Source organism: Lynx rufus, unplaced genomic scaffold, assembly GCF_022079265.1.
Source record: "Lynx rufus isolate CCGP_SWC_20201006 ecotype Redwood Valley unplaced genomic scaffold, mLynRuf1.p SCAF_6, whole genome shotgun sequence".
NCBI classification, from domain to species: Eukaryota; Metazoa; Chordata; class Mammalia; order Carnivora; family Felidae; genus Lynx; species Lynx rufus.
Window position 1 is genome coordinate 28,586,045 of NW_025814878.1, and position 12,872 is coordinate 28,598,916.

The 12,872-nt window shown below is 41.2% G+C and overlaps 1 protein-coding gene across 6 annotated transcripts in view; it reads right to left on the reverse strand.

The window, feature by feature from the left end:
- L3MBTL3 (L3MBTL histone methyl-lysine binding protein 3) overlaps positions 1–12,872 on the reverse strand; it is a 127,296-nt gene that overhangs the window by 74,192 nt on the left and 40,232 nt on the right. For all 6 annotated transcript variants that reach the window (XM_047101762.1, XM_047101764.1, XM_047101763.1 and 3 more), the window contains 4 exons: positions 10,680–10,784; positions 5,014–5,149; positions 2,986–3,077; positions 299–450 (listed from right to left, as the gene is read on the reverse strand). In XM_047101762.1, coding sequence (XP_046957718.1) covers positions 299–450; positions 2,986–3,077; positions 5,014–5,149; positions 10,680–10,784 — 485 coding nt within the window. The remainder of the gene's footprint in view (positions 1–298; positions 451–2,985; positions 3,078–5,013; positions 5,150–10,679; positions 10,785–12,872) is intronic.

The window sequence follows — 12,872 nt, forward strand, 5'->3', positions numbered from 1 at the left end:
GGAGGTACGCACCTGCATGCACTTGTACGTGCACATGTGTTGGGAGGAAGGTACACTGTACTTCCGCAGCAGGAAGTGAGTGAAAATACAAGGCACAAAGTTAAACTGAAGGCTGCTATTTAGAAATACATGCCATGTGAAATAGGGTAAGAGTGAAAAATCTGAAATGTGAAAGAGTGGGACAGACCACTGCTCTTTTTTGTTACAAGCTCTGCATCATCTTTGTTTTCCAACCATGTACCAGGTTGACCTGAATACACCTGTGAACCAAAGCACACAGCAATGGAAAAGGTCTCACCAATAGTCATAGCTCTCATCCCAGTTGTCAAAATGTACCAGGAAACGATTGTCCACCATATCTGTCACCGTAGCAACACAGATGAACGCAGGATTCTTTTTGTCTACGGCTTCAAGCTTCATTCCAACTCGAAAGCCTGATGGGATCACTGTCTACGAAACGTGCAGATTTAATTAGAGATAAGCACACACTTAACAGCAAGATCTGCACCCTCTCTACACGTCCTGCTCCAGGACCTGGCATGCATCAGCTATGTTCACGTAATTTAAAGAGCATGTACCAGTTTTATGCCAGGTCAATTTCCAACAAGCAGCAAGAAGGGGGAAAAAATGCCTCACTGGTACATCCAAATAACTATCTGGACCTCAAGACTAAGACACCCACAACCTCACAGAGTTTAATTAAATTTAATATGTGTTTTGGACCGCAGTTAGACAGCTATACTAGTTAGGCAAGTTTTCTTCGCCATTTAGTTCACTTTTTGTTTTTCTTGTTCTTGATTACAGACTTAACAATGAAAATTATTTCATGCAAAATATGCACTTCATCAAGCTAGAAATGCGTATGAGTCAGTACAAGTTCACTCCCATTTCTGAAATGCTCTCTCAAAAGAGTACTCTACTGAAAGTAGGTCATCTTCATACATGAGAGGCTGCAAATTATTACAACTTTTACCTAACACTACAGATATTATTCACAATAGCACCAAAACAACTGGCTGAATACATACAGCCATTCAAAACAGTTGGTAATATAAGGAAAGCCAAACATTACCAGCCATCTGGGACGTGGAACTAAGACAATAATATAGCTCAATAAGATTTAGTGCTTGAGGTGCAGTAAAATGTAAGCATTCCTTAGAATCTCATGTGAGGAAATCTATCTGAACTCGGAGAAATGTACTTGGATCAGGTATGCCAATCATAACACACGAGTGTTATTTCTATCCCTCTTAAGAAAAAGCTCTGTCCAGACTTAAGTATACAGATACTATTCTAATTACTTTAAGCAGAACAGATGTTATCTCTCATTTTACTATAATTATGCAGCTATCATTCCAAAAATGTAGACAGCCACGTACTGAAAATGTTAGCATACATCCCACATGAATAGAAGGAGCAGGCGTTAATGCTGCACAGACACTGGGACAGTACATTTTAGTCCTGAAATTATTTACCAGGGTTCTGACCACAGATATTTGAATATTCTGAGGTAGACGAATCCAGAAATAGAAAAATTAATTGCTTCTTGGATACCAAACACAGAGCCCAAGATTCAGTTGTGTGCTAGCAATGCACAGAATTGAAGATGACGGTTCAAGGCAGTTAATCAAATCCCTGACTGATCTCAACATCAGAGATCCAGACAGGGATTAGGAAACGTGGAGCAGGCCACTGAAGTTTTCCACCTAACTGACCTTCCTCCCTCGTCTTGACAGAGAATAGCTGCTGACAACGCAGTATTTACATTTCGGCAATTAAGCTCTCCTCTCGATTATGAGATTTTAAAATAATAATCTGGCTCATTAGCTCTATTAGTTACCTAAACACACACACACACACACACACACACACACACACACACACAAACACACACACCCCTTCAGTTCTCTAATTCAACGTGGCTTATGTCTAATTTGATCAGAGAATCTTTCAGCCATTAGACAGATGCTCAAAACAACTGGTTAAAATCCTTTCCCAAATGGAAGGTGTTTGGAGTGGGTGAGATGGTCTTGCCCACCCCTGATATTCATCTCCTTTTGGAGAGAATCCCATTATTGAAACATGATCGTCTCTTTCTGCAGTCTCACTCACTGTTACCTGACTGGTGAATCTGAAAGGAGGAACTCATCGTACTCTTAAGGGTAAGCTGGCCTAGAGGGCACGGAGCTTGCACTGTGCTCCTCTAGGGGCATGCTCTAGACCTGCAAGAGTGCAGGCCTGCCCTGCTCTAGTGCTCCTGGGCCTGGGTGATGGGGCGGAAGGGCCAGTACATCTCATTAATTCTAGGTCTCAGAATCAAGAAGCTCATTCGTCAGCAGACAGAGGCCATGCGGGTACTCCAACTGAGCCTTTATCCGCTATAAAAGAGGACATTTTGGCTTTGCACCTGCTTGCTCTCTGTTAATTCCAATTAGACCAAACCTTGGACAAGGAAGAAGAGTGGAACATGATGGGCCTCTTCAGAGGTGCAACAGGGAACATGCAATGGAAAGTGGGAATACAGGTCAAAAAAGGTAGGAAATACATACACATTCAGACTTTGCTTCTGTTATAGGCAAAATAAAGCTACAAGCCGGGGTGAAAGTAAATCCTCTTCCCCAGCAGCAAATCCGAACTGGGCTACATTCATCTACCACATGAATCCCATTTCAACAGAACTTGAAACATGTGACAGTAACAATAAAATATCCGAGTCAATTTAATCTGTTATGCACTTTCACTGTAAATTACACCTGGGTTTCAAACTCTGTAGCCTTCTACCATTCAATAAAACACAACAACCATGATATGCCTATAAAAAACATTGATTCACAATGATTTTAAGCTAATTTTAAAGTTTAATCAAGAGTGCTCTATTTACCAAAGCAGTAAAATATATTTAGTCTCGTTATCATTTATACTTTATCCTATGAAACACTCAAAAGTCACCTCCTTTAAAAGGAAAAGTATCTTGGATGTACTTACTATATTCTGATTTTCAAATAATGACTTGGGAGCAGCTTGGGCTTTGCATGTCTTTAGATAGGTCTGCCAATTAAATTCTTCTTCTTTATAACCTTGGATAAGCACATATATACAGAGTGAGTAAAATATCAAAATATTTCACACTTAAGTTTCCATTCCCACTTTTACCTACAACTCCAACATGCTGAAATCAAATAATCGATTTTTTAAACAGACAAAACTGAACTCATAATTCAGAACTGTGGATTTTTTTTTCTTACACAGGCTGTGTTTATTCCCAACAAATTGTATTATATTTTCCGTTCTGAATGAATGGTAATAGACACAACGAAAAGGCAAAAGGAAGCAAATATGTATCATACCCAGGTACACTTCTCATTGCCAGGCTGTTTCTATCAGTATTTAGGCAGAACTACTCAGCAGTAGACTAGTGAACTGGAGGAGTCAAAATCTGGGGAAATTTATTTTTCCCTCACCTATTCTATTTTGGGAGACTAACTTGTCAGAACAAGTGGGAAGCTGGAGAAAACAGTAATAAAAGAGATAAAATCTTTTCAGCCTATCAGCACAAGAATGACAATTCAAGATTTATGAAGTAAGCATGCTGGCAAATTACAATAATGGAAATGTGCTTGCCTTAATGCTCACAATTTCACATTTAATGCTGTTAAAGCCAACATTTCCTTTAAAAAGGAAATTGAGCATTTTATTTTATCTGCTCATGTGCTCTCTTCTCCTTCCGTTACAGTTCAGAAGGCAGCATGAAAAGAATAGCTAATAATTCGCCATATACAAGAGGTCAATTTATACAAAGGCTTACAGATTTTCTTTTTCACCCTCATTTTTTCTCATTTTTTCCTCAGCCATCTGAAAATGCTAGTCTGACATTATTTTTCACTTAAAACCAAAGGACGGCTAGTCCATTAAAAAGTAACAGCCCCGAGACAGGCCAAAAATATCAAACCAGTCACCTGGATCTTTGACATCAAGTAAACAATACCAAATGTAACCCTTGAAAAGGAAGGAAATAAGATACTATTAAATACATTAGGGATGCACTGAAAAAGATGGGATCTGTTATTCTTGGATCTTTATGTAAACACGAAACAGGCAAAACCACTGGCAGACTGTATTACAAAGAACTCAGCAATAAAAATGTAATTGCTATGAGTTCAATCCCCACCTAAATCAACTTTTAGCACTACATTCTCCTTCCTAAGTGCCTAAATATTAAGGTCCATAAGTTCAATTCATAATTTCTCAAGATTTTCTATATAATGAAATATCAGTAGATAAGCTCAGTCGTGTAAACACGTTGGGACAAAGTTTTCAAATCTGTTTTTTCAAGGATATGTATCTTTGACCCTGAACAACACAGGTTTGCACAGTACAGGCCCACTCATCCTTATGATTTTCTTTATAACATTTCCTTTTCTCTAGCTGACTTTATTGTAAAAATACAGTGTATAATATATGTAGTTTACAAAACATATGTTAATTGACTCTGTTATACCAGTAAAGCTCCTGGGCAACAGTAGGCTGTTAATAATTAAGTTTTTAGCAAGTCAAAAGTTACACGTGGATTTTCAACTGTGCTGGGGGTTGGCACCCCTAACCCTCTGGGTTATTCGGGGATCAACTGTGTGTAGCCCCGGTTGGAGCTGCTAGGTGGGGGACTACATGAAAAAAATCTGTAACTAAAATTTATACTCAAAATTAAGTATCAGTCAAATGTTATCTTGTATACAAGTAAGTACATGGACACAGTTTACTCTCTTACGTAGGGTTCTACTTTTTACATTTCTGTCACTTTAATACACGTTTTGGGGTTTTTTTTCATGAACAATGAGCTTGAATTTGGGCCTATGTGCATCTTAACGAAGTCTGAATTCCTAAAAATTCCAAATCACCATGTAAGAAAAAAGGTTTTTTGGCAATAAATTATATTTAATATAAAAAATAAATTAACTAATAAATTTAAAAAAGTTTTGGCAGAATTTAAAGTATGAAACAAAAAAGTGACACCACCTTTTGGAGGATGGAGTTTGTGGCCAGTTTTCTCACACCACCCAACCGGGTGAATATCGAGAGCATCCGCGTTTACCCAGAAGTCATAGCAATCAGAATATCCATCAAAGTGCAGTTTTATCCGATATCCACACACCTGAAATAGGGAAGCACGAAGACTGACTAAAGGCAAAGAACACCCCCCGCCAAATACCCAGAATATCTGCGTACAAGATTTATTCACAAAATAAGATACAATGTATTAATCTAAGTGCAAAAAGAAACTAACATGGACATCAAGTATGACACGGCCTACGTTAATCAATGTACGCTCACTAACAGCCACAAAATCCAGTGAACAAACTGCCAACCTCTAAAGGCAAAGGCAACGCATTGGGAAGAGCTGAGCCGCACTGCTTTGGCCTCATTCCCAGTTGTGTCAGGAGCACACAGATCCTGGGAGAAGAATGATTTTCCCACATGTACATGTCCTCCCTCCATTCTTGATATTGTACCAGCATAAGTCACCAAGGTGCGCCGGCCGGGATGGAGCCAGCCCAGCACGGGTGCGCAGCTCCAGCAGAGTCCCGGGGTGGGCGCCCTGCCATACACCGTGTGAATGCTGGCTCCTATCCTGTATAAAGCTCTGCAGACAGGGATATGCAGCCAGACCAAGGCGGTACACGGAGGGATATCAACAGATTCTCCTCTCCACCAGTAGCTGGGTTGGGAGAAAGAAAGAAAAGCCTTCCTCAATTCACAGGTTCCCTGGAATGCCAGTAAGAACCCACTTCACGGAATGTGGGCTGAATGCTGAGGCCACACATCTGCCTAAAGGGTCCCTCTTGAGGAAGTTCTGACTTAAAAAGGTCACATGGGTTTTTGAGACTTCAGCTGGGTCACACTCTGCCTTGGGCTCTTATGAGAAGTTCAGCCTCTCAATCTACTTCCTACTAGCACAGCAGATGTGTTCAAGTGGAACCACACAACGCACCAGACGTCTCAACACGCCAGGAGCACCTGGCCCTGTAGAAGCCGGAAGAAGAAGCTTGAGACTAGAGCACAGAACCAGGGCAATTAACAACCCCCAGATAATTAGGCAGCCGTCTATTTCCTGCCATGGCAAGTTCTCTGAAACATACTGTTAAAATGCAAGTGGCGAGGCACATGGGTGGTTCAGTCAGTTAAGCATCGCACTCTTGATTTTAACTCAGGTCACAATCTCACAGGTTTGTGAGTTCAAGCCCCAAGTCAGGCTCTGCGCTGTCAGGTGGATCCTGCTTGGGATTCTCTGCTGCTCTCTCTCCTCCTCTCCCGCTTGCATGTGCATGTGGGCACACACATGCACACGCATTCTCTCTCTCTCTCAAAATAGTAAACTTTACAAAAACTCAAGTGGTAAAACAAACTGCACAGGATGAGTCAGTTTATGAGAAAAATTACTTATGTGTGAATCTATGTAGATTTTTATGTGTACGTGTACACGTGCCATTACGTGTGCACATACATATACGTGTAAGTATATGTATTTATACATGCACATTTATGTATGTACTTACACGTACGCCTATAAATGTAAATTCACAGTAGTAAAACGTCTGGGAATATATGCCAAAATATTAACAATGATTTATTCTGAGAAGTGGGAGTGAAAAGGGAGAGGTCAAAAGGAAATGATGGGCTTTTTATAGTTTATCTCATATGTTAGTATTTTTTCAATTGGAATGTCTTGATACGTTACATATATAAGATTTACGAGTGAGCGGACTCCTCTCCAGGGAGACTAGAGTCCCTCTGCACAGCCAAGGTGGGGTTCCAGGCAGGTACAATCTCTCGTAAACAGTAAGTGACGGCCCCCGCCCCATGTCCACCCCCCGTCCAGAAGGAGCTCGGCGGCCGCTCCTCTCTTCAGCCCCAGAGCTACGCCAACCTACTCTGGTCAATGCCCAAGAAACAAGCCTCCTGAGTGCCTTAACCCTCTAGTCCCTCTGGGTTCGACTGCTCTGAGCTTCACCTCCCAAGTCAACCTCTCCCTCCTGGCCCCACAATCTCTCCACTGTGTCCTGTGCTCTCTGGAACCCTCTGGTTTGGTACACAACCTCCTACATCCTCAGCCTCCTTGTTCAAAAGCGTATGTCACACATCCCTGTCAAGGCTTCCCTCAGGTGGAGACTGCTCCTTCTCCCCCTCCTTCCCTCTGAGACCCAGGCGGGGTTACTGCCTCAGGCCACACCACACTCCGGGGTCCCTGCTCCTCTGAGTACCTTGAAATGTGGCTGCACCACCTCGTCCTTATCAGCCCACATGCTGTCCTCCCCAACATCCCTTCTCACTCATCAGACACGAAGCTCTGGCTTACTCTCTTCGTCTCCATCCTGAGTGGTTCTGCCATACACACAGATGACTCATCCTCTACCTTGGCTCCTCTGCTCCCTGCATTTCCTCTCCACTTCAAACACTCTCATGAATCTTGTCCCAGGAGAAACTACACTGCCTCTCAACTATGGAAGCATCCAGCCCTGTGAAGACATCCTCCTGTTCAGCTGGCTAACCCAGCTACTCCCTATACACTTCCTCCTCAACCTCAATGAGAAGTCCAGCATCTCACGCTGATTCTTCTACTTTTCCCCTAGCATCCCCCCGTCACCGTGGGCCTTCCGTCCTTAGCAATCACGGAAAACATTTTCTTGCCAACATCTTTAAATTGTTGCCCCGAGGTCCTTCCCTCCTTCCCAAAATACATGCCTGACAAAATTCCATTATCCCAAGTACCCACCTAGTCTGCACCTATACCTGGTCTAGGGAATGTTGCTGGGGGGCGGGGAGGGGGAGAAGACATACACTTAACCCTTATTATTCGTGACTTCCTAGCTGCGATTTCACCTGCGTGATAACATCTGTACCCACAGTGTCTGGGAACAGATGCACGCACAGAGCGGCGAAAACTGTAAGCCGCCTATCATGCGAGTTCCCGGCTCAGGTCGAAGAAGGCAATGCTCTCTTTGCCTTCTTGTTTTACATCTCATTCTGTACGCCGAACACCCTGTGCACAATCTACTTACTGCTACATTTTTCACATTTGTGCTTCCTGTGGGTGATTCTGCTATTTGGAACGGCCCCCGAGCACAGTGCCGAAGCGCTGGCTGGTGCTCCTAAGTGCAAGAAGGCGATGACGCGCCTTAAGGAGAAGATGTGTGTTAGGGCAGCTTCATCAGGCGTTGAGTTATGGTGCTGTTGGCTGAGCCCCATGTTAATAAACCAACAACAGATATTAAAGAAGATGTCACTAAACATAAATATACATGAACAAGGTTACATACTGTTCGGCTGATGGAAATGTGACCAGAAGCTCCCGGGAACCTAATCCTTGAAGGAACGGTCAGGATTTGCGATTCATGGCTTACAACTACCACAAATGAGAATCACATGCACCTGGACGGCAGACACTCCCTGTTCCATCCCTGCTGTGTAGCAATCCTTCTAGATGGCCCTGTCCAGTTCTACTCCCATCTTTCACAACAGCCCTTTCACCCTCCTTCAGCTACACCTTCACGTGACCTTCCGTGACAAAGAAGCTCCCGCACACATCTGTCTCCAAACTAGCAGACCTGCCCGTGCATGTGCACATCCTCCCCACCCCCCACCCTGTTAGAACCCAACAGGAGAGTCCTGCTCCTGGCTAATGGGTGGGCCTCCTCATGTACTCTGGATTTCATCTTCCCATATCCCCTCCTTATCAATGATCTGCTCTCTCTGAACCTTCCAATCTTCTGCTCCCTAGTTGCTTTTTTTTAAGAATTCACTCTCCAATCTCTTCCCATTGCAAAAAAAAAAAGGGGGGGGCGGGGAGGAAGACAAAGAAAAGTAAATAGAGACTATCTCTCAGGCTTAGGCAAACAAATTCTCATACAACTGTTAAACTTTTTTTGGAACAGCTGATAAACTTTTTGGAACAACAAGTAGCTGTGTGCATCAAAAATTTCCATTTTAATCATGCTCACAAGGCACTGTTTGTAATAATGAGAACAATGAGAAAGTAAAGACCACTCAATTGTTCATCCATCTGAGAGAAATTAAATGAACAACAGAAAATAAGTAAAATGCAATACTACTTGATGGTGGAAAACAATATGCATGTAAAATATATGATACACCGTCATAAAAGCAAGCTTCAGAATTATTGTGCAATTTATATGTAAAAAAGAGAAAAATGTACATATTTTTACAAGCAGAGAAAACATTTGGAGGGAACACAGGAAACACATAAGAGTCATTATCTCTGGGATATGGAATAAGGAAAAGAAGGTGGTGTGATAGAGAACTTTTACTTTTTATAATAAATACATATATTTATATATTTATATATATTCTTACACTAGTTGAAGTTTTCATGATGAGCAAACATTACTGTTATAATAAAAAACCGGACAAACTAAAATAGATCTTCAAAATCAAGAGTTGAAACACACACACACCCCTTAAAAAGATCCCCTTCTTTTTTACAACTAAACTTCTCAAAAGCAGTCCACACTTACTGAATCTGCTTCTACATTTACTGAACAATGCTGTCTCAACTGTTTGTGGGGAACTAGCAAAAATACTAAGCACGGTATTGTCCTATGGTACTCTCTACGTAACTATGTATCATTATTTACTGTAACTGTCATGGTCCATGTAGGAGATGTCACTGTGTTCCACAGGAGCCACGCTTCTTACAAATTCCCTAAGCTACTATAGGAATACTATGATAACTGAAACTAACACACAAGACCACCTTACTCTTTTGGGGGGAATTTTCAAGTGATACATACCCCTGGCTCAAGGGAGGAAGGAAGTCGGACGCTAGCACAGGAAGAAAAAAACAAATTCTAAGACGTGCTCTCAGGAATATACTAGACTAAGCTATATATAAATAGACTTGGACAATTTTTCCTGAAAAATTTCACAGAGATACCTCAAAATACTAAAAAAAGTATATGAGCTAGAGTATTATGCTAAGCGAAGGAAGTCAGTCAGAGAAAGACAAATACCATATGATTTCACTCATATGTGGAATTTAAGAAACAAAACAGATGAACATAGAGGGGGAAAAAAGAGAGAGGGGCAAACTGTAGAGAACAAACTGAGGGTTGCTGGAGGAGAGGAGGGTGGAGGGATGGGATAAATGGGTGATGGGCATTAAGGAGGGCACTGGTTGGGATGAGAACTGGGTGTTATGTGTTAAGTGATGAATCACTAAATTCTACTCCTGAAACTAACAGTACACTATATGTTAATTAACTGGAACTTAAATAAAACTTGAAACAAAAAAACCAAAAAATTAAAAAATTAAAAGTCTGTAAGTACCTATTGGTCTGTTTTTTTATATTAAGGAACCACAGTATGACCAAAGCTATGGATTCAGATAGCGTGGGGTCAAATCCTGGTTCTACCACTTTGAGGCTGTGTGACCTTGTATATGTCACTTAGCCTCTCTGAACCTCAGTTCCTTTATCAATAAAACAGGGATGAAAAAACAGGACCTGCAAAGCTTATAAATGAATCTTACAAAGATTCAATGAGGTCACGTACAAAGCAATAAGCATCATGCCTGGTGCAAAGAAGTACTCAGCAGAAGGCACTTGTCCCCATTATTAAAATCCCATAACCACCATTTTATTGCAAAAATAAAGACAAAGCAAACTTACCTCAGCCACAGTGAGGACACAGTACACAGACTGATGCTCGGGGTCCACACCTTCTAATTTCATGCCAACTTTAAACCCATTTTTGTTATATGGAAAGGATTGATACTAAAATGCAAAATGACAGCAGTTTTAGTATTTTATCCTGAAGGCCTAATTAAAGTGTGAATTATTAACGTTCTTAGATAAAGACTAACCAAATACATAAACAACTCTTAAAAATCCAAAAGAAGGGGGATTTTCAACCTCACTCGTAAGAGTCATACAAAGTAAAATTACACTCAAATATATTTTACCTAATCAGATTCATAAAGATCACAATGTTTGATTACACAGTGGTGGCAAAGCTCTAGAGAAACAGGCACATATGTACATCACGAGCAGGGATTAAAGTGGCACAACCCGTAGCAATTTCACAATATCTATACAACAGGACGTTCTGTTTGTCTCAGGAATTCTAATTCTAGGAAATTAGTGCACAGCGATATCCACGTGTGCAAAATGACAGGTGTACAAGGCTATTCACTAAAACATACGTGTGTGTGTGTGTTGTGTGTGTGTGTGTGTGATATATGTGTCCTATACTAACACACACACACAAGCCAACCAATAGGGAGTAGCTTAACTTGTTATGGAACAGACCTAAGATGCCATACGATGCACTATTATAGAAGAATGAAGAAGGGCATAACGAACTGAGATTTCCAAACTAAGTTAAAAAAAAAAAAAAAGTCTAAAAAAACACACACAGTATGTGTGACATATGCTACCCCTTGGTTGACGACAGGGAGGACAGGATCTGTGTCTGTCTGTGCTGATCTGGACACAGAATTTTGTAAGAAGGGAATATAAGAGGGAGCAATGATAATCACTTCAGGAGAGGAAGACCTGGGACCTGGAGGGCAGGGCTCTGAGGGACATACTGCATATTCTTCCGGTACTTTTATAGTGTCGATTACATGACTGTGTTACTGATTGGAGTAATTAGCTGCATTTAAGCTTTTTTTTTTTTTTTTTTACATGTAAAAAGGTCTAGTCTACAAAGAATCAAAATTACAGAAAATAATTATATAGAACAAGTTCATATGTAATTACAGTTATGTTTAAATAATATTCTCAATGTAGATGTAATCATTATAACATCGACTCTTTGTTCACTTTTTTAAAACTCCCCATGTCCGGGCACCCGGGTGGCTTAGTTGGTTAAGCGGCCGACTTCGGCTCAGGTCATGATCTTGTGGTTCGTGGGTTCAAGCCCTGCTTTGGGCTCTGTGCTGACAGCTCAGAGCCTGGAGCCTGCTTCTGATTCTGTCTCCCTTTCTCTCTGCCTCTCCTTCCCCCAGGCTCGCTCGCTCTCTCTTAAAAACACATAAAACACTAAAAAATTTAAAAACAAAACAAAAACTCCCTATGTTAATGCATATATACCAAGGTATCAACAGATTTATTATGTACCATGATTAAATATAATTAAATAATTTAAATCAGGGTTCAGCAAACTATCCTCTCTCAGTCAACTCCAAACCTCAACCTGTTTTTGTAAGTAAAGTTTTAGTAGACTACAGCCATAGCCCTTCATTTATATATCGTCTATAGCTGCTTTCATTACAACAACATAACTGAGTCACTGCAACTGAGACCTGATGCCCCACAAAACCTAACACACACACCTTCTGGCTCTTTCACAGAATAAGTTTGCTGACCACCACCCCCCCCCCCGCCCCTTCAGCCCAGGGGCAGCAGCCCCTACTCAGAACTTCACTTGGTGTCTATAATTCTAACTGATTTTAAATCACTTATGACAAAATGTTTTTACTACAGTTAATGTAACACGGTAACTTGCTTTTAGGGTTTTCTTGAGAAATTATATAAACCTCAGTCCCTCGTTTTTGTTTCTCCCAAAGCCATAATGTTGACACGCAATTTCATGCCGGTTTTTCTTTATCTACTAGCTTTGCAGCAATAGTAGAGGTATCCCTCTTAAAAGTCATGAGTGAAATCCCAGTAAATGTCGAGACGAAAGAGCATGTGCATCTGCATGTGGGCCCATCGTGTGTGTTGGAGGACTGTGAGTACACATGCACGTCAGTTGCCCTTGGAGTTACTCCTCCGTGTAAATACACTCATGAAAACCGTATGCTTGAGAAATGATCCCAAGTCACATTTCCCAAACACATACTGGAAACATCAATGCTA